At 40.6% G+C, this 22726-nt stretch overlaps 1 protein-coding gene across 5 annotated transcripts; it reads left to right on the top strand.

Moving 5' to 3' along the window:
* The first annotated feature begins 5480 nt into the window (after positions 1-5480).
* Positions 5481-22310, top strand: LOC138740696 (interferon-inducible GTPase 5-like). 5 transcript variants are annotated; one of them, XM_069893726.1, is made up of 4 exons: positions 5481-5578; positions 7867-8004; positions 9774-10449; positions 12461-22310. In XM_069893726.1, the coding sequence occupies exons 3-4, from the start codon at positions 10349-10351 to the stop codon at positions 13665-13667; spliced, it is 1308 nt and encodes a 435-aa protein (XP_069749827.1). In that variant the 5' UTR covers positions 5481-5578; positions 7867-8004; positions 9774-10348; the 3' UTR covers positions 13668-22310. The 5 variants fall into 5 exon arrangements, with proteins under 5 accessions (XP_069749827.1, XP_069749825.1, XP_069749826.1 ...); XM_069893724.1 differs by having other exon boundaries at positions 7640-8004; XM_069893725.1 differs by having other exon boundaries at positions 5497-5679.
* The last annotated feature ends 416 nt before the right edge of the window (positions 22311-22726 follow it).

The raw sequence follows: 22726 nt of genomic DNA, 5'->3' as shown, positions 1-22726 counted from the left end.
GCAGTCTGATTTCTCGCCTTTGTTTTTGTACAGGGTGATGATGGTGGCATCACGAAGATCCTGAGGCAGTTTACCTTGGTCCCAACAAAGCTTGAAAAACTCATGCAGTTTGGCATGCAGAGTTTTGCCGCCAGCCTTCCAGACTTCTGGGGGATTCCATCCATACCTGCTGCTTTGCCACTTATAATTTACATGATAATTATTCTTCTTCTGTTAGTAAGTGGTCTCTGTATTTGAAATATATATTTAGATATACTTGAAATGTTATTAATATTTATAATATTTCCTTTTACATATATATAACCTATATTTTTTTGCTCCCCTTAAGGGAGCTGGTTGAAGAGGTGCGAGGGTGGGGTGGGAGTTTTTTGGGGTTTTTTTATTTTAAAATAATTGATATTTTTTTTTAATATATATCTTTGTAAAATCGTTTTTTGATTATTACTATACTGTATGTCATGTAATTTTCTATCTTTTAAATAATGTTTGGGAAAAAAATGTCAGATTTTCTGACTTTCTAAATTTACAGATGCTTTCTCAGAATAACCATAAGTCTCAGGAGAAAATATTGCTTGCAATTTCCTGCTTACAATCTGGTAAATCTCCAGGACCAGACAGATATCCTGCTGAATTCTATAAATCAGTTTCTAAATGGTTTGTGCCTCATTTAAGTTCAGTGATTGATGATTCATTGAAATACGTGAAACTTCCATTATCTTTTAATGAGGCTTGTAAATCTCTTATTTTGAAAACAGGAATTACCCAGCTGAATGTGCATCATAGAGACCGATTTCTTTATTCAATGTAGATATGAAAATCTTATCTAAAATTCTGGTTTAAAGAACATATTTTACCATCAATTATTTTTGAGGATCAAACTGGATTTATTAAGAATTGTTATTCTTATTATAATATATAGATGATTGAATATCTTATATTTTTACTCTCCAGTCCTATCGTTGACAGTGTTTTTTCACTAGATGCCAAAGAAGCCTTTGGAGTGAAATAATTATTTGCTATTTTAGAAAAGTTCAACTTTGGTCTGGATTTTATTAAATGAATTGAATTATTATATTCATGTTCTATTATCTCAAATCATACTAATTTACAGCAATGAAAACTTCTTACGCTTTATTAGAGTACTCGTCAAGGCTGTCCTATAAGCCCTTTGCTTTTCAATTTGGTTGTAGAACCTCTTGCAATTGCTCTTCAGGAGAGTAGAGAATTTACAGGAATATGAAAGGAGCCAAACATGCAGTTTCATTTTATGCAGATGATCTTTTCATTTGGTAGCCAATCCTGAGGTTTTAGGATTTTGCCTTATTTGCTCATATCAGTAAGTTTGCTGGATTTAAATTAAATCTACAAAAAAGTAAATTATTGCCCTTTAATGGCTCTTCATTAAGATATTCTAATTTCCCTTTTAAGAGTGTGAAAGATACCTTTATCTATTTCTATGAATCAACATATTAATTTGATTAAAATAAATATATCATCTAAATGTTTATCTTTTCCGATCTCTACCAATTGTTATTCCAAAATCTTTTCTTAAATTACTGGATTCATTTATTTCTTCTTGCATATGGCAAGAAAGATTCTTTCATGTCAGACATTTTGTTCATTTGAAGTTCTCTGATTTTCCACAAATTCCTGAGACAAACATTTTGGATTTGGTTTTTGACACAGCATGGAGGCTCAATTTCGATTTTCTATAATCATTTGTTGGATTTTCGCTTGTTAAAATCAGGAATGATTGGGAATTTGCTTGAATTTGTCACTCTCTGATGAGGAATGGGATACTGTTCTTAATTTGATTAATGAGTCCTCATTCTGTGCATGACACTGTTGCATTTCAAGGTGGTGCACAGAATACATATAACCATAACCATATAACCATTTACGGCGCGGAAACAGGCCATGTCGGCCTTTCGAGTCCGTACCAGTTGACCATGTAGATGTATCTAAAGTTGAATTCTCATGTTTTTATTCCAACATTGATCCATTATGAAATAAATGTAAAAAATTTTGCTGCATCGTTGATTCACATTTTTTGGGCTTGTCCTAATTTAGAAGACTTTTGCAGAAAAAATTCATACTTTATCAGTAATTTTTTTTAAAGGCTGAAGTAGAACCCTGCCCATGGATTGCTATATTTGGTTTTTATCAAAAGGAGGATATTTTATTGACATCAGCTAAAAAGCAAATTTTTTTTTATCTCTGAGATGGGCAGGGGGGGATTTTATTGTAATGGAAAGACAACACACCACCAGCTCGTACTCTATGGTTACAGGATAATATGTCTTACCTAAATCTGGAAAAAAAATATCAGATGCTCTCTTAAAAATGTATAGTCTAATTTCTATAAAACATTGGCCCATTCATGAATATTTTTATAATCTAAACAATTAGTGTTTGGATGCACCAGTGATGCATTGCCTGGTCTCAGGAAGCCCACGCAACACCCTATCTCAATGGTTCTCAATGTTTTCTTCCACTCACACACCACTTTAAATAATCCCTCTGCCATCGGTGCTCTGTGATTAGTAAGGGATTGCTTAAGGTGGGATGTGGGTGAAAAGAAAAAGTTTGCAAACCACTTTTTAATTGTACCTAATTAACTTGTTTATGTGCACGGTTTCAGAACTCCCAAGGAAATGGGCCAATGACAATTTTTCTCAAACTAATATATATTTTTCAGTTAACCTTGTTTAGGGGTAGGAGCTCGATTGAGAAAGGCTTGTTTTTTTTTGTTGTATGTATTATTCATCTTTGTCTTTCCCTTTTTAGAAATTCTATAATTGAGAATTGTAAACATTACAATATAAAATATGAATATTGATTTATTTTTTGATTATGAAAAATAGTTACAATTTATAATTCTGGATGTTATGCTAAATGGAATGGTTTATTTCATTTATTAAATGGTTGATATAATTTACTGATTTGTAACTTTTTGTATACAAAATGTTACATTTTAAGCAATAAACAATATTTTTTAAAAAGAAAAAAAAATCCTTGTAGGCTTTGGCCAGAGCCAATGAAACATGTCCCAGAGGGGCAGATGACCCTCAGCCAACAAAATTGAACCACAACAGTTGATTTGATTGGGAAAGATGGAATGGAGAATTTGGGAAAAGGAACAGTGAAAACTCCAGAGACCAGCCATTGTGGATGTGACTTGCCCCATGTGGGAAACACGGAAATTCCATCGGGATCCAACCAAGGCTCCTATTCCCTGCTATTAGCTTTGCTTTTTTTGATTATTTAGCAGAAAATCAGAAACCTCAATGGGTGTGAAAACAGTTATATACCATAGTTCTGTCTGATTTGCATGTTTTATTTTGTTAATTAAAATCAATAAAGGTGTTTGTTAATACAGATTCTGTGCCAAACCAATCATTATTGTTGGGGATAAGCCACAATTCCCAGCAGGTAATTAACATCAACAAAATATCCTGTCCCTCGACGCACAGTAAATATTATCTGGTCTCCTCTTAAAAGCCAGTGGTACTGGGGACAGTGTCTGTGTTCACTGTGAAACCCAAGTCCTATCTTTTAAATAATTGCTTCACCCAGCAATTTCTGTCTGGAAAATGAATAAATGTTCTGGAATCCATTACATTTGTTTGGCCTGTGAAGGAGCATTAGAGCAGAATGACCATTAATAAGCCATAGCCTTAATGTTGGGACAGACCTTGCCTTGTGTAGTCTGTCCTCTATGATAGACAATCCCACAGGAAGGTTGCACCTCATGCAGATATCTGCCCTGACAAACCCACCCAACACCAAACCTCTTATTTCAATCACTGAAGCACTCCGGACCATATTCACTATGTTTGGATACCCCCGCTACATACACAATGACAGGGACTCCTCCTTCATGAGGCAGGAGCTGCAACAGCACCTACAGGCGGTGGGGATAGCCATGAGCAGATCTACTAGCCACAACCCCCGCGGGGATGGGAAAGTGGAGAGGGAGAATGGTACAATCTGGAGGGCAATCCTGTTGGCCCTCATGTCAAAAGGGATGCCAGTCTCCCAGTGGCAAGAGGTTCTACCAGATGTGCTGCACACTATCACGTCCCTGCTGTGCACAGCTATGAATCCACCCCCCCCCCCCCCCCCACACCAGAAGAGACTCTTCTTTTCCCAGGACGTTGGCATCTGGAACCACAATGCCAGTCTGGCTGACAATAACGGGGCTGATACTGATTCATAGACATATTAGCCCCCACAAGACGGATCCCCTGGTGGAAAGGGTACATCTGGTACACGTGAACCCACAATACCACAGATACCTTGTGGGATACCTGGACTGGAGGGAGGACACGGTGTCAGTCCGAGACCTGTCTGGGCAGGGTACACTAATACTGATCAGGTGACCCCAGAAGAACCTGATGGTCAATCGACACAGTGCCTGTCGTATTACCCCACCCCCAGCACTAGTCACCAGTCATGCCCCTGCGGCAGTCGATCCACACAGAAATCTCACCAGCAAGGAGCCCACCATAACAGATAGAAAAGGGTTCCACCCACACAGGTACATAGGCCTGTGAGCTCAATGCAGGGACAACAGGGGCCTCAGCCAGCACCTCAGATGTCACAGAGGATCACGAGCCCACCAGACAGGCTGAACCTGTGATGGACTCTATGAATGATGTACATATGTAATAAGTACAGTAAGTGCTCCATGTCGCCACATCACCCCGCTGGGTTTTATCTCAAAGAAGGGGTGAATGTGATGAAAGGCATTTGCATTGATGTATCGACTGGCCAGTCGATGGGAGCACCAGATGCAGTAGATGATTCCTGCAAATTCACAAGTGAAATGTTGCTTCACATGTTTGGGGCCCCAAATGGTGGTGAGGGAGGAGGTGTGGGCACAAGTGGAGCATCTCCTGTGGTCACAGCAGTAGATCCCAAGGAAACGATTAGTGGGGAGGGAGAAGAGGACAAGGGAGTCACAGAGGGAGCGGTCCCTGGGGAAGACAGAGAGGGAAGGAGGTGCGAATTGGTGTCTAGTGGTGGGATCACATAGTAGGTGGTTGAAATGGTGGACATGGATGCGTTGGGTGTGGAGGCAGGTGGGTGAGGACTATTTGTGCGTGAGGGCAGAGGGGGCAGGCAGATATGTGGGTAATGGAGGATACTCGGGTGAGTGGTGAGTTAATGCCACGTGGTTAAGAGTAGGAGATGATCTGGCATGCAAGTCCTCATCCTGGGGTGCAAAGAGGGAAGAAATGAGAGGAAGGAATGGAATCCTTACAGGGGACAGTGTGGGAAGAGAAGTCGTCCAAGTAGCTGCGGGAGTTGGTGGGTACCCGTCCCGCCCCACCCGGACTCGGGCTCCCATTGCGCACAGCTACCCGAGCCGCCGCGACCAGGTGAATGGAGCAACCCCGGAAAGGTGTGCTGAAGAAATGATTCACCCGGCAACAAGTGAGTCACGCCCGCTTCTCCTTTTTTATTGGATGTCCTCTCCAACCTGAGGCAACGGGACGGAGGAGGGACAGAAGTTCGGGGCGCTGGGTTCGGAGGACGTTCGCAGTCAGTCTGGTCCATCAAACAATTGGCGCAGGTCGGTCAGTCAATTAACAACCTGAGCTGCGATGAGGAGCAGAGTTGGAGGTCGTTCTAGTTCAATGCCACATTTCCTTTCCTCCTGGCCGGATTTCACTTGTGAGCGAGGGATTTACAGCGGGGATCGAAGGGGAAAGAGAAAGCGAAACTCTCGCAACTATAGAACGCGCAGATTTAGTCGGGAATCCGCGTTTCTCGGAACGGGGAGAGGGGGAGGAGGGGGGGGGGATGGGGGGGAGGAGGGGGGTGGGGGGGGAGGAGGGGGGGGTGGGGGGGGGGAGGGAGGGGGGTGGGGGGGGGGGGAGGAGGGGGGGTGTGGGGGGGGGGAGGAGGGGGGTGGGGGGGGGGGAGGAGGGGGGTGGGGGGGGGGGAGGAGGGGGGTGGGGGGGGAGGAGGGGGGGTGGGGGGGTGGGGGGGTGGGGGTGGGGATATGTGGGCGGGGAGGGTAGGGGAGAGGGAGGAAGGGTGGGGGGGGGGGAAGAGCTTCACAGTCACATCCTCCAACCGGTCGGTCCCCCCTCAGAGGGTTAATTAGTCACATGGGTGTAATGGGGCGATGTGAGCTTGAAGCCGTCTTGTGTTTCTGAATTAAATGCATTTAATGAGGCAGCCTCTCCTGTTTTCCTTGGCCAGAGAATTGCGATTCACTCTTCAGGGAGAAGCAGTTCCTCCTCATCTCAGTTTATATCTCCTCACCCTTGCGCACCTTTGTATCTTCAGGCTCTGTCTCGAGTTATCATCTCTTTCCGATACATTCCCAGAACCTAGCTCCTCTTGCAACACCTCCCTACCCCTAAATGATCCGACACATGCCTCCAGCCAGTGAACCAACTCTGCATCCAATCTCCTGCTCTACCTTGGATCTTGGAACCAAAGGAAAGATGCTGCTGAATTACTGGTCGGTCCTTCACTTCAGTAAATTCCACCGTAGCCCCAGTCTGATTCATCTCCGCCTTTCCAAATGCAGGTTTACTCCCTCTCTGAAAATAGTTTTTACACTTTCACATCTTATTTCACTCAGTGTACACATCACTCACTGTTCACACCACAGGGTGTTCTCATCCCCACACTCCAACCACCCAATTGTTTGCAGCCGGAGAAGAACAAAAATTTACACTCTTTCCCCAACCCCCCTCCCCCCCCAGTCTCCGCACCCCAGTCTCCCCTCCCCCCGGTCTTCTCTTCCCCTCCAGTCTCTCCTTTCCCCCCCTCCCGGTCTATCTCCCCCATCTCTCCTTTTTCCCCCCGTCTCTCCTTTCTTTCCCCCCCCATCTCTCCTTTCTCCCCCCTGTCTCTCCTTCCCCCCCCTCGATCTCTCTCCCCCCATCCTGGACTCTTCCCTCCCCTCCTCCCTCCTTCCTCCCTTCCCCCCCCCCCCTCCAGGAAGTTTCTTGTCTGTTTGCAAAGAGAGATTTATTGTTCCAGGACACCCCGCCACTTCAGTGTCTTGCTGACAAAACTTGTCTCCTTCAGGGTTCTCCAGATGATAACCACTTTTCAGTCACGACTGAGTGCCTTTTTATTTCTCTTACTCCAAGTGAAACATTAGACAGCCAGTCCTCTCCTCTTGCATGAACCACAAGGGCTTTGACCAGGACCTCTTACAAAATGGGCTTTCCATAAGCTTGTCCTGTTCCAGTCCCAGCTATTTTTGCAGGCTGTAACACTGTACAAGTGCTCTCTCTCTCTCTCTCTCTCTCTCTCTCTTCTCTCTCTCTCTCTCTCTCTCTCTCTGAGAAAACTGTTTGACCCCTCTCTCCTTGTGTAACCACATGACCCTGACCCTCTTTGAACATCTCCAGACAGAAGGTGGCTCCAACAATATCTTTCATCTGTTGTCCTTTGTAAACAACAATCCATTAGTGATGTCCCTTGAGCATTCTTCAAAGCTCTTGCAAAAGCTCTGAGCCGATATGTTTACCGTGCGGCATAGATCCAGTATTTCAAATAAGATGTAAAGTGTTTGTATGTGACCTACACTAACAAACCTTTCCTAATTTATTTCCAAAAACAAATCTATATAGTTGTATCTCTCTCACACTACTTCCATTTCCTTCAGCTCTCTGTGCCTGTTTCACCACAAGTCCTTGTCTCCTGGATGTTTGAAGAGGAAATAAGATTCTTCTCACCGCCATCTCCTTCGAAAACCAAGGCAACGTGAGACAGTGCTCTGGTGTATTTGGGTTATCGTATGCACCCCAACTGACTCGACAATTTGTCCAGCAGTGTCGTAGATTTGTAGTGAACAAACCAGCACCCCTCACTCTGTCTCCCTTCTTCTCAAAGGAGAAAACTTGCACAAGAAAAAGACAGGAGTTCTCCAAGCTGCCCACCTGTCTCCCAGTGAAAGTTTGGGATTACTGCATCTACACACAGGCTGCCCTGCTAAAGAGCGAGATTAATAATGGGAAACTCCAGATCCAGGTAAGACAAGACCATGAGGTTCAGAAACAGTTGCTACCCCTCCACCATCAGGCTCCTGACCAACAGACTCAATCAATCCACAGAAGCTGGTGGATAAATTGTCCTCACTGTGACTCTGCAACTGGATCCTGGACTTCTTGATTGAAGGCCACAGTCTGTCCAGGTTGGCAGTAAAAGCACAAGTCCCATCACAAGGAGCCATGTCACCTGTCAGGGTTGCGTGCATGGCCCTCTGGTCAGCTGCCACTTCACGACTGTACTGCCATGTTCAACTCCAACAAGTTTTCTTTTTTTTTAAACTTTATTTAAAATTTTATGACATTTTATAAAATTAAAAATTACATTTAAAGAAATAATAAAAAATAAGATAATAAAAATTAGAATACTACATCATTAAACTACACAAATTAACCCCCGCAATAATTATAACACAACATTAATCATCTAATTTAAAATTAGTCCAACCCTCCCCCCAAAAAAAGAGTGAAGAATTAATTAACAATGTTGTAAATAAAATAGAAAAAACCCCACTTACAAAAAAAAGGATAAAACTTAACAACAAAAAAAATTACTAACAACAAAAAAAATATCGATACTAATCTTCCTCTTCATTTAATTCAACATCCTCAATTTTTGACTTATCTTCTGTGACATCATCCTCTTAAAAAAGAAAGAAAAAAGAGAAAAAAAAACCCCAAAAAAAGAGAAAAAAAAGGACAGAAAAAAACCTCCTAATTCCCTCTCAATTACAATCAGAAAACAAAAAAAGTTTTAAAAAAAATTATTTAAAAAATAATAATAAAAAAAACCCTTCACTTCTTAACCCAAAAATTAAAAAGAAAAAAAAACAGGTCGGAGGTCACAACTACCTCCTCCTGTTTAAACCGCCCAAAGCAGTAACTCCCCCAAAATATTGGGTGTGAGATAACTCACAGGTAGCTGATGACTAGTGGAAACTAGTGGAAACTAGTGCCCACCCAGTTCCCTCTCCCAATTCCCATTTCATTAAACTATCATCATTATTTAAACTATTTAAACTCTTCTCAAAAAAAAAGATAAAAGATTTATTTTTTTAAATCAACGTTACCACTTCGGTCACCATTGCTTCCATTTCTTTTAAAAATCTGGATCCCACCTTACATCTCTTCTTTCTTTGGAGACCTTGAAGGACTACATCGTTCCTGAAACTGCATGATTGGTAGAGACTGAGCAAAGTCCATAACCTCTTTAGGATTGTCAAAGAACTTTGGCTAATTTCCATCCTAAAAAACCTTCAGTACCGCAGAATACCTGAATGTTGCCTTATGTCTTTTTTTCCACAACCGTTCTTTCACAGAATTAAATTCGCGTCATTGAAACATAATTTCTTGACTTCAATCTTGATAGAAGAAAACAGGATTATTCTGAACCATCAAAGGAGATCTATTTTGCTGGGCATTTCTAGTAACCGTACGTAAAATTGTCTCTCTGTCACAATAGTTTAAACAACGGATCAAAACAGATCTTGGATTCTGTCCTGAAAAAGATTTTCTTCTTAAAACTCTATAAGCACGTTCCAGTATTAAACCTTCAGGGAATTTATCCTGTCCTAACACTCGTGGAATCCATTCAGTAAAAAATTTTCTTGGATCTGGTCCTTCTATGCCTTTTGGCAAACCAACAATTTTCACGTTGTTCCGTCTAGATTGATTCTCCAAATAATCAACCTTTTTTGCTAAATTTTTATTTTGGATCTGCAATGTTTCAATTATTCTATTTTCATCTTGCAGTTGATCCTGTGCATCGACTAAACCTTGATCACACATTTCAAATCTTTCAATGGTTTCAAGCTTAAAAGCTCCATTAATGACTTCCGCCATCGCATTAATCTTGGAAATAAACAGGTTCACAAAATTAGCTAAGTGACTTGATACAGAATATATCTTATCTTCAAGATCCTTAACAGACATTTCAACGGAAGTAAATTCAGGCATAATGGGGTCTTGCTGTTCCTTGGAGACCACGGGATCTTCTGTCCCTTCCCTTAATTTAGTATCTTTTCTAGCAGTTTGACTTTGTATAAAAATCCCTCTCAAAGTCCCCCCAGCAATGCCAGGAGACTGAAGATCAGAGTTATCTTTAAGCCAAATCTCTTTAATCATCTTCACTGAATCGATGTCTGGAAAAACCATTGTAATTGAAGATGCATTTTGCAGCGCCACCACTGTAGCAGTCGAATGACAGCTCTTTAACTCTCTAGCTGGTGACGCCCCAGCTGATTCAACTGTCAAAGACTTGAGTAACAGCACTCACAGTGGCCGTTGTGTGAAATACTGGCACCCGTCCTTGGTCCGAAAGCTGTTGAATGCGACCTTCAAAGAGCCTCACCGGCTTAAAACAGAGCTTCAATGCCGAACTCTGCACGTCCTCCTCTGGATCCATTCGACGCTGGCTTCTTGTAAACAAGTAGGCTCAGACAATTTCAGAAAATGTAGTTTTTTAACAGTCTGTTGATGTTTTCTTTTACCTTTTTTTGCATATAAACCATTAGGCACTAATCCAACACCTCTTATTATTTATAATCTTTTAAAAGAACTTTAACGGGCACTTAAAGACAAAACAATAAATCAGAGTCAGGAGAGGTCTGGAAGGCATGTCTGTTCCCTACGCCATCTTGCCACGCCCCCAACTCCAACAAATTTTCTGATGTCACCCAGTAGTTGGCATCAGTGATGATTTGGCGTACAGAGAGGATGTTGAAAGGCTTGTTCAGTGGTGCAGAGCAGCCACCTGTCTCATTGTGGATAAAGATAAAGAAGATGACTGTGGACTTCAGGATGACAACTGTCCACTCCTCACTACATAGCAAGGGCTCCTTTGAAGTGAGAGTGGGGAACACAAAGTACCTTGGAGTCCATTCAAAGGATGACATTTCATTAACCCACAACACCTCTTTATTTGTCAGAAAAGCACAACAGCGCCTACACTTCCTAAGGTGTTTGAGGAGAACAAGGCAACCAGCCACTATCTTAACAGTGTTCTCAAGGAACATAGTAGAGAGTGTCCTGGCTGGTCACATCATAGCGTGGTATGTTAGCTGTAAAGTATCAGATCAGAGGTCAGAAGTGATTGAAACAGCTGTTAAGCTGATTAGGGTCTCCCTTCACCCTTTGACGATATCTACACAAAGCGGCACTTAAAGGAGGCTCAGAAAATCATTAAAGGGGCCTCAAGATCCTGCCCAGAGTATCCTTGAGACACCACCTTAATCACATGTGAATTGTTTGATTACAAATGTAAAACTGTAGATCACAGGGGCAAATGAGGGCAAAAAGTCTCTATCCCAAACATTGTGGAGGGCATTTTATATGTACAATCAGGTGCCAATATTCGCACAGTCACTTTGTTTTCATTCCTCCCTTTCTTTACATTTCTTTCCTTGGTATCTTTTCATTGAATACAGTTTACACAACCGATAAGTGGAAATTGGGCCTTGCCCATCAGGAAAAGAATCTCAGGGTTGTATGTGATATCGTGCTTATACTCTGAAAATAAATTTGAGCTCTGACGTCACAAATTCTTCCAAAATGGGGAAATTTACAACAATCAATTCCCCTACCAACTGGCACTCACTTAAAATGTGGGAGGAAATGGGAATATGGGTCAGAAAGCAACACAGTCACAGGGAGAACCTGCAAATCTGACCCACACACCACCTCAGAGAGGTTAGGGCTGATCGTAAGTGACTGACGATGTGAGACAATTGAATCAGCTACAGGTTTATTATCATTGTGAATGGAATTGACTATTCACATTCAGCAGGAAACCTGCTTTATCTGACTTTCTAGTGCAAGGAAGCTTATTAATGATACTGTTGCAAGTGGTTGGGCCTGGACAAAGGGGAGGTTAAAGGGTGAAGATACAGGGGTGAATGGAAGGAAACATGGGACTGAAGTTAAGTTGCTGCTGTGTGGAGGGATGGAAGGTCCTTACAGGGTTTAGAGTTATGAGACTGAGATCCAAGATGTCATTAGCTAAATCAAGGGTGTTTACATTATTTCAAGGCATATTAAACAACAGCTGGGGGAACTCAGCAGGTGAGGCAACATCTGAAGAAGCAAAGAGCTGGTTGACGTTTTGAATTGGGAACTGCATCAGAACTGATGCAGGATCTCAACCGGAAACGTCGACCATCCCACAGATACTGCCTGACTTGCTGAGATCCCCCAGCAGTTTGTTTTTTCTCTAGATTCCAGCAGCTCTGGTCTCGTGTGTCACCATGTAAACTCAGGCTTGTCCCTGCACACATTACGATTGTCCACTGTGCACAGTTGAGGGGACTCCTTTTTCTGCAGAACAACTAGAATACTTTACATCCAGGTGGGATGGACATGAGCAGTTCTGGGAATGCCGCGGTGTGTTATCTAATTGGAGGTTGTCTTGCAATGGAAATATCATGAAACCTGTTTCCTTACAGAGAAATGCCGGCTCAGTCGGAGTCTGAAACCCCCTCGCTCTTCACAATGGAAGAGCTCAGAAAACTGAAGTCCAATTTTGAGACCGGTGGGGTAGAAAATGTTAAATCGCTGATAGAGAAGAAGGTAACGGAAATGGACAACACAGAGCTCAACGTCGCATTGACTGGAATTTCAGGATCAGGAAAATCCACCCTCATCAATACTATGCGAGGACTTCGGAGCATGGACAAAGGAGCGGCCAAAGTGGGTACCAAAGAAACTACAATGGAACCAACCGGCTACCCACATCCCAGTCTGCCTAATGTTTGCTACTGGGATCTGCCAGGAATCGGATCCCTACAACTCCCAGCTGGTAAATATCTGAGCAAAATGAATTTCAAAAAATATGATTTCTTCATCATTGTATCAGATTGCCGATTCAGAGAAAGTGATGCCAAACTTGCCAAAGAGATTAAACGGCTGGGGAAGAATTTCTATTTTGTCCGCTCTAAGATTGACAATGACCTTCGTTCAATGAAGTTGGATCTGGGAAAAATTAATGAAGAAAAGGAGCTGGACACGATCAGGAATGACTGTGTCAAGGGGTTAGAAAGGGCAGGGATTCCATATCCCAAGGTGTTCCTGATATCCAGTTTTGAGGAGGATCAGTTTGATTTCTCTCTTTTGCAGAAAGTCCTTGAGTTTGATCTGTCAAATGTGAAGAAACATATCTTCGTTCTGGCCCTGCCAAATACAAACATGGAGAACGTTCGGAAGAAAAATGAGATGTTGAAGAAATACATCTGGATGTTGGCCACATTGTCGGGAGCATTGGGAGCAGTACCTGTTCCTGGATTCTCCCTTGCTTGTGACATAGGGATAATGGTTGGAGCAATAGTCCATTTCCGTAAGTGCATGGGTCTGGATGAAGCTTCTCTTCAAAGACTGGCCAACAGGTCTGGAAAACCTGTGGAAAAACTGAATGCAGTAGTCCAACCTCTCCTGCTGGGGGAAATCACTCCAAATGTTATTTTAAGGGTGGGTTGGGGTGCTGCTGTTGTTACCGTTTCAGCCATGGAACTGGCGTTAGACTTCATCCCAGTCATTGGCTCCATATTCGGTGCAGGATCGTCATTTGTCATGACCTACAAGATACTAAGTGATGCACTGAAGGATTTGACGGAGAACGCAAAGAGGGTGGTGAAGGTTGCATTTGAGTCTGCCTAACTGGTCTTCACACACATCTTCCATATCCACAGAACTCTTATCTAACTCTGTTTAAAATGTTGAACAAAATATTGACAAATCGTGAAGTGATTTTCTGGAGAATCAGAAAAATTGTTGATGCAGGAATCCCAAGCAAAAAATGTGCAGATGGAGGGCCGCAGCAGCTCCTGGAGAGGAATGACCAGAGTGATTTCCCCCAAATCTTTTGAGTCGTGACCCTTTATTGAGATCTGATATAATTCTACTTGATCTTCCCTTTTGTCACAGTAATTAATGGAAATACTTCTCATGCATTTCCCAGGAGGGGTTTGAAGCTGCAGCTTATGAAATGGTGGTCGCGTTGAGGAAGAGCTGCTGAGTCGAATGAAGCATGAAAATGAAGCCACAACTGCCCTCACAATAGTACATAATGATCTGTGACCCTATTTTGAAGTACAAAATGGAAGTTATTCAGAGAGGCCTGAGAAATTTCATCTGCTAATCAACAGCACTATGGGAAATGGTGAATAACAGATTGCTGTGCAGGGGACCCTGCTGTGTGAAAAACGGCCACAAGCATTTCCCATAGCCCAACTGTGAACTCTTCACAAACCCTTCCTGAGCTCACCAAAAGAACAATGGAATGGCAGCACTTTGCTTTTGATGGAAATGTTGGACTGACTGTGGGCACCAGGAGGAAGGCAGTTTTGGAATGTGGACTTGAGATGTACCAAGTTGAGTTCCCACATGGGCTGTACTCAGAAACCTCCATCTATTTTAAGGCAAAAATGATCATGCAAATTTGCCCTCCTCCTGAAACTGCAAACTGAGACAATGGAGGAGGTGAACAATCTCTCACTCTGCACACTCCGAAAACCCTTGCACTATCTTGAGTGATGTATTAATTCCTGGTCCTTCTCTGGTGAATCTGATTAATTCCCTGAAAGAGCACGATGCTTGTGACGATTGACCATGAGTTAAGTTGAGAGGTAAAGGGGCCTTGATTTGTTTTAAGCATTGCTGGTTTCTGCGCTCTTTCCGGTTTCCACACAGGCCAGGGTGGCTCATTCCCATTGCATTCTGTTGGCCAGAAAAGAATTAACAACAGCCAAGTGGCATGAGCTAACGACAGTGGAAGCAGAGAGAAAAAAATGTATGCTCTTTGCCGTGTGCTTAAAGTAATGAGGCTGGAATTTGGTGAGAGTGTTTTTCCAACCACCATTTTGTGATGTGGAGATGCTTGAAACCAGTGTTTGATCAGTTTTCCACTGGTGAGACTCCAATCCAAAACATAAGCTGCCAGGAGGGTGGCAAAGCAATAAAGTAATTAAACTTTGTACATTCTTATCTCAAAAAGGCAATGGAGATTTAATTCCAATTTACTCTCGGATAAGGAGTTTTTGAATTTCATGAAAAATAAAAGCTTTTCTTTACTAATTATTCTTCACCAACTAAGTCTAATTTGATAGTATGGGATATGATGAAAGCTTATCTGAGAGGGGAAATTGTTTATTATACAGCTAATATTAAGAAGACTAATGAGGAAAGACTGGAATTCATTAACCAGATGAAACAAAGATTCACAACATGCTTAAGATAAATTTCCAAATTTATGAGTCGAACAAAACCAAATTTGATCTTCTTTCTACTTAACCTATTGAACAGCAATCATTAAGGAGTAAGATCCTTTTTTATATTCATGGTGAAAAATCGGGTAAGCTGTGGACTCGTCAACTGAAGGAATGTCAGTTGCAAAACAAATTCATAAGATTCAGATGGGAGAAGGAACGATGACTATTGTTCACACTAATCGATACCTTGAGGGAATTTTATTCCAACCATTATACTTCTGAATATTATAAAGTAATATGTCAGATTTTCTGGATGGTGTGGCAAGATGGCGTAGAAGAAAGACACGTATTCCACCTTTCCCCAGCTTGATTACTAAATACCTGGTTTTTAAAAAGCATAAAAGTGGTTACAATAATATTTACAGTTGTTTAAATAACAGTGGTTTATTATGGCAACTAATGTGTAAAAATCTAAGCCTCAACTTCAGAAAAAATTACCATACAAAAGTGCACAAGAACTGAGGCCTACCTGCATAGCCAAATCCTTGGAATCGTCATTGGGAGACTCCAAGGCTCGGAGGACTCCAGCCCGTTCGAGTTTGCCTCCGGCGCCGATCCTGCCTCCGCAAGATGGCACCAACACTTTAGTGAGTTCGGCCGTTGCTGACCCACGTTCACGTGAAGCCATACGCGTGGGTGGCATGGCTGATGAGGGGACCAGCGAACCCGTGACCTTGCTGTGTGGCCCGGGGATGCGCAGTGTAGCATCGCAGGACACTCCTGTGCGTCCGGTGGCTTTGCCCGGCTTTCATGGGGCATCCCGGGTCCGTGAATTGCTGGAAAAAGTATGGGCTGTGGGGAGCATGATCGCCGATGTCCCAAAGAGGTCGGGGTTCCGGCGTCGGATGTCCAGACCCGCATCCGTTCAGCTAAAGGATTTATGATGACTGAGGAAGAAGAGGAACTTACCTTTTGAGAATTTTGTCCAGAAGGAGGAGCCTGTAATTAAAGGAGGCAGATCTCAAAAAGTGGAGGTGGAATCTGGAATGGATTCAGTGTTCTCTGTTTTGGTCAGGATTGCTTGTCAAATGGACAATATGTCAAAACAAATATCAACTCAGATGAATCAAGGATTTATACAGATAAAAATAAAAATGAATATCTTATGTGATGAAATGTCAACTATGAAACAAGAAATCACTGTAGTTAAGAGTGATATTAATAGATGTATAAAATCAGTCGATGCTGTGCAAGATAATTTTAAGAAAATTTTTTTTGAGATTTGAATAAAATGGTTAGGGAGTTTTTATGGAGAGGTAAATTTTCGAGAGTGGCTTTGAATAAATTAACTTGTAAATATGAGTTAGGGGTATTACGTTTACCACATTTTCAAAATTATTATGAAGCAGTCCAACTTAAATTTATTAGTTCCTTGATGGATTTGGAACGGCCTCCTAGTTGGGCCAAAATTGAGATGGCAAATATTTCTGACTTTGAAATACATCGCTTTTTGTTTAGATGGAATATAAATTTATTACAACAATATAATGTGCCTATATTAAAACATTTAGTGAAGTTATGGATAAAGAAAAATAAAATGACAGGCTCTAGGAGTAAATTATCAGCTTTGACTCCATTGTATAATAATCAACTTATTTCTTTTTCAATACATAATCAAAGTTTATTGCATTGGAGATTTGAAGGTGTGAAAAATTTGGGAGATTGTTTTAAAGAGGGTAAATTTTTATCTTTTAATCAGATGAGGGAAGATTTTGATATTGATAAGAATTCTTTATTTCTTTATTATCAAATTCGATCTTTGGTAAAATGTATGTTTGGTAAAGATATGATTTTACCTAAAATGACTAAATGTGAGACATGAAGGTACCAGAGAAGGGTTATATTTCATCTATGTATCAAATATTACAGGATGGTATGGATAAGTAGGGTTGGGATAGATCTAAAAGTAAATGGGAAGTGGATACTGGTTTTATTTTTTCCAAAGATGATTGGTTGGATATCTGTTTTGATAGTGTAACTAGATTGATAAATGCCCATTATGCAATGATTAACTATAATTTTTTACATCAATTATATTTAACACCTGAAAAATTAATAAAGTATGGTTTTCATGAATCAGACTTGTGTTTTAAATGTGGTGATATGGTTGGAACTTTTTTCATGCCATTTGGTCATGTATACATATACAATCTTTTTGGAAGAAAATTAAATCATTTTTAGAATATCTGCATAAGATTAAAATAGTTTTAGATCCAACAGTATTTTTATTGGGTAGTTTGCAACCTTTGAATGGCTTGGGATTAGATAAGTTTCAGCTTCTGTTTGTACATTTAGCTTTATCTGTAGCGAAAAAATGTATTGCTAGTACGTGGAAAGATATAAATATGATTGATATTAATAAATGGCATAATGAGATGAAATTGTTCAATAATAGAAAAAATTATGTATGTTTCACGTGATAATTATAATTTTTAAATTAATAAGTGGTTGTTATAGTCAGAATATTTACATTTCAATTTACATTGATTAGATCTTAATATGTATATTTAATTTTTCTTTAATATTTTTTCTTTTTTCTTTCTTTATGGCTCTCCTTAGGAGAGTTGGCTGAGGGGGGGGGGTGGTTCTTTTCTCTTTTTTTATATATATAAAAAAAATAACATTCATGTTTATGGTTAATTGTTATATATGTCATATTATTTGTTTTTTGAATGAATAAATAAAGTTTAAAAAAAAAGTAATTGTTCATCTTTACCCCTGTGTGATCTGCCTTCTTTGAGGTTGCTGGTTTGATCTTGTAACATAATTTGGGGTAATCATCCAGGATCAAACCAATTTGGAAGCTTTAGGGACGATTGACTTGTGCTTAGATATCAGTCGTCTGAGTTTGATTTAACCTCCAGCTTGAAATTAAAAATAAATGGTGAGTGTATAAATCACCAGCAGAAAACCTAGCAACTATGAATAATGACCAGTTCACAGCTAACCCTTCAGTGGTTAATTTAAAAATGGCTAAAAAGTCAGAACTGTAAGAACTGGGATGAAAAAAAAGGAAATTGCCCAAAAGATTGTTAAGCACTATGTAGGAAAGGAGGTATTTGAAGAAGCTGCATTGGAACAGTTTCCAAAGGAGAAAAATTCAGGGGCAGTAAAGTTGGCTTTGAGAAAACTAGAGTTAGAGGAAAAAAGAGAGACAGAAAGGAAAGCCGAACAGGAAGCAGTAAGGCAGGCAGAAATGGAGGAGAGAGAGAAAGAATGGAAGCATGAGCTAGAACTAGCTAAATTAAAGCTGACCCTAATGCAAGGAAGGGAGAAGCCCAAAACCCATGTGCTGGTCAGGAGGAGAGGTTTCTGGCCAGTAGAGAAGTGAGGTTAGTTCCTCCATTTGAGGAAGCTGAAATAGACTAGTCTTTTCAGCATTTTGAGAAAGTAGCTGTAAATTTAAAATGGCCACCAGACCAGTGGTCACTCCTGCTACAAAGTGTTCTTAAAGGGAAAGCCCAACAGGTATATTTGTGTCTCATGGTGCAACAAGCAGCTGATTACGAATTTGTAAAGCAGGCTATACTCCAATCTTATGAACTAGTCCCAGAGGCTTATAGACAAAAGTTCAGGAGTTTAAAAAAAGCAGTAACCCAATCTTACCTGGATTTTGTTTATAGGAAGGTTGTGTGTTTTGATCGGTGGTGTGCTGCAATGAAAGTAGAAAATAACTTTGATTTATTGAGGGAAATCATTCTGATTGAGGAGATTAAAAATTGTGTTCCTGACAATGTTCAAGTGTACTTGGAGGAGAAAAATATAAAAATTTGGCAAGAATTAGCTAAATTCGCAGAGGAATATGTTTTAACTCACAAGTCTAAGTGGACACCAGGGAAAACCTTTTAAAGGAATACTGCTGATAATCCAAGTAGAGTAGAAAGAAAATCTAGAAGTGAGGTTAAAGGAAGAGAGGAAGAAAAATGGCTGAAGAAAATTTATTGAGTGTTATTTGCCACTATTGTAAGAAGCCAGGGCACATAATAGCAAATTGTCCTGTACTGAAAAGGAAGAAAGAGAAAGGGGTGGGACTAACTGCGTGTGTTCAGAGTGAGAAAGTTGGTTTTTAAACCATTCATGACTGAAAGTTTCATTTCAGTTAAAGAAGGATCCAATCAAGTGCCAGTTAAAATCCTGCAGGATACTGGACCAGCCCAATCATTTGTATTAAGCAACGTTTTGAATTTTGGTGAGGAGACCGATACTGGAAATGTGAATTTAATTAAAGGTATTGGTGGTGAAGCAGAGCCTATACCTTTGCATAGAATAGTGATGAAATCAGACTTAGTTAATGGCCCGGTTACGATTGGGATAAGATCAAGTCTGTTGGTGGATGGAGTTTCTTTTGTTAGGGAATAATTTAACAGAGGGTAAAGTCATACCTGCAGTGAAACTCACAAATAAGCCATTGGTTTGAGTCTGAAAAGGATTTGGAAATCTACCCTGCATGTGCCATTACGAGAGCCATGACTAGAAAAAAGGTAGGGGTAGAGAAAGTCTATGATTTTCCTATAGTGGAGACAAGCATTGAGGACAAACCATCTTTGCTGTTGTCAAGAGAAGAATTAATAACCAGAAAAAAGCATGATCCTGATCTTGTTTGGATAAGAGATAAGATTCTGCCTAACCAGGAGATTGAAACTGTGCCAGTAGGTTACTTTGTTCAAGATGGAATATTGTTGAGAAAGTGGAGACCACAAGTGATACCTGCCAGTGAAAGTTGGGCAGTAATAAGGCAAGTTGTAATTCCCAAAACTTACAGGAATGAAATATTAAAGTTGGCTCACAGTATACCTTTGGAAGGTCATCTTGGAGTGGAGAAGATGGTAGAAAAGATAAGGAAGCAGTTTTATTGGCCAAAATTAAGAAAGGACGTTGTGAACTTTTGTAGAACCTTTCACACTTGTCAACTGGTGGGCAAGCTTAATCATGGACCACCAGTGGCACCTTTACAACCCATCCCTGCTTTTGGGGAGCCCTTCTTGAAAGTGATAGTGGATTGTGTTGGCCCATTGCCAAAAACCAAAGCAGGAAATGAATATTTGTTAACACTCACGTGCACAGCTTCAAGGTTTCCAGAGGCTATTCTCCTGAGAAACATTAAAGCAAAGACGATTGTGAAAGCTATGCTAAAATATTTCACACCAAGGGAGTAATTTTATGTCTGGAATATTTCAACAGGTGGTGTATGAATTGGGAGCCCATCAAATTGTGTCATCTGCCTATCATCCTGAAAGTCAAAGGGCCTTGGAAAGGATCCATTTAACTGTAAAAAAATATGACGAGGGCTTATTGTGTGAAAATAAAAAGGATTGGGATGAAGGAATCCCTTTAGAGAGGCAACTCAGGAGTCTCTTGGCTTTAGTCCATTTGAGTTGGTGTTTGGTCATGAAGTCAAGGGTCCATTACTATTTTTGAAGGAACAGTGGATACATAATGATATACAATCAAATCTGTTGGATTATGTTTTCAAATTTAAAAATAGATTACATCAGGCTTACGAGATGGCAAGGAAAAATTTAAAAACTGCTCAGGGAAAAATGATCTGTATGATCAAAAAGCAAAAATTAGGGACATTAAACCTGGTGACAAAGTATTGGTTTTGTTTCCAATGCAGTCAAACCCTTTGAGAGCTCAGTTTTCAGGACCATATAAGGTGAATTCAAAAATTAACTAGGCCACCTATGTCATTGAGATGCCTGATCATCGAAGAGAGGCACAGGTCTGTCATGCGAACATGCTTAAACCTTACTTTGAGAAAATGGCTGAGGAGGAGACTAGGATTCCAACCAAGATGCCAGTTATAGAGGAAAGCAAGGAGGACATAAGTTTCAGGGAAGGTCATGGAGCATAGAAAGTGATAAGCCTCAGGCTGAAAAAAATCCATAGTTTTGCAAAACTTAGAAACCAAGTTAATGCATTAGACTAAATCAGAAAGGGATGAAATGAAGACATTACTTATGAAAGTTAAGGATATATTCTCAGATGTTCCAAGAAGAACTACTGTGGCTTGTCATGATGTGGAGGTCAGTGATGCCAAGCCTATTAAGTAGCATCCTTACTGAGTTAATCAGGAAATGAGCAGATTGTTGGATCAAGAGGTGGATTATATGCTCAAAAATGACATCATCTGAAAATCAAGTTCAAATTAGAGTTCACCCTGTGTTCTGGGTGCCTAAGCCAGATGGCTCAATTAGGTTTTGTACAGATAATAGAAAGGTAAACATGGTGACACAGATTGATGCATTCCTTCATCCCAGAATAGATGATTGTATAGATAAGATGGGGAAGGCTAAGTTTCTTACAAAGATTGATCTCTTAAAAGGATACTGGTGTGTTCCTTTGACAGAGAAAGACAGGGAAATTTCTGCATTTGTTGCACCTTCGGGATTATATGAGTATAATGTTGTGCCTTTCTGGATGAAAAATGCACATGGCACATTTCAGAGAATGATTAATGCAGTAATTTATGGTTTAGAGCACACAGGAGTCTATATTGATGATTTAATAATTAGTAGGATACATGGGAAGAACATACTTGAATTAGAGCAGTTATTTCAGAGACTAGTGGAAGCACACCTCACAGTGAATTTGCACAAGAGTGAGTTTGGACATGCCACTGTAATTTATCTGGGTTATGTGGTAGGCCAGGGACAGGTGGCACCGGTTGGTGTGAAAGTATTGGCTATCACTGCGTTCCCTATCTCTGGTAATAAGAAAGGTCTTCGGAGATTTCTAGGTATGATTGGCTACTATCGTAAATTTTGTAAAAATTTTTCAGAAATTGCACTCCCATTAACAAAACTACTTGGAAAGAAAGAATTATTTATCTGGTCAGATGCATGCCAGGAAGCATTTCTGAAGTTATAATGGTTGGAATAAAATTCCCTCAAGGTATGTTAAGGGGAAGGTATCTCTGTACTGAAATGAAATGTATAAAAGTTGGGTCAGCCTCAGTATCTGTGTGTATTCCCAGGGTAAGGGGAAGCACCCAACTTTCCATTGTTGTATAATAAATGTTCTTTGTTCTCAATTTTTGTCTCGAGCAATTTCTGTGAAGGTACTTGTTTCTCACAACCATGAGTTGAGTGAAGAGGATAAGGTCGTTCCTGTTTCCACACACAGACCAGTGTTGCTCATTCCCATTGCATTCTGTTAACAAGTCAAGTGGAATGAGCTAAGGACTATGAAAGCAAAGAGAAAAAATGTCTGTTCTTTTTCATGTGCTTGAAGGAATGGAGGCAATTTTAGTGAGTGTGTTCTTTCAACTACCATTTTGTGGCGTGGAGATGCTTGAAACCAATGTTTGGTTGATCGGCTTCTTTCAACAGCCAGTGCTAATGATGAGAATGTCTGTCTTCACTGTGAAACCTTCCAAGCCCTATCTTTTATATAATTTCTGACTGGAAAATAAATAAATTTTCTGGAGTTCATTTGTTCGGCCAGTGA

The sequence above is a fragment of the Narcine bancroftii genome, chromosome 8, assembly GCF_036971445.1.
Source record: "Narcine bancroftii isolate sNarBan1 chromosome 8, sNarBan1.hap1, whole genome shotgun sequence".
NCBI lineage: Eukaryota > Metazoa > Chordata > Chondrichthyes > Torpediniformes > Narcinidae > Narcine > Narcine bancroftii.
The sequence above is the reverse complement of the archived record's forward strand: the minus strand, read 5'-3'. Positions and strand labels throughout refer to the sequence as shown.

Bases quoted from the DNA above. Each gene is read 5' to 3' on its own strand.
- LOC138740696 (XM_069893726.1), top strand. From the start codon at position 10,349: ATGCGACCTTCAAAGAGCCTCACCGGCTTAAAACAGAGCTTCAATGCC. The intron at 10,450-12,460 runs GTAGGCTCAGAC...GTTTCCTTACAG, and splicing joins CGCTGGCTTCTTGTAAACAA to AGAAATGCCGGCTCAGTCGG.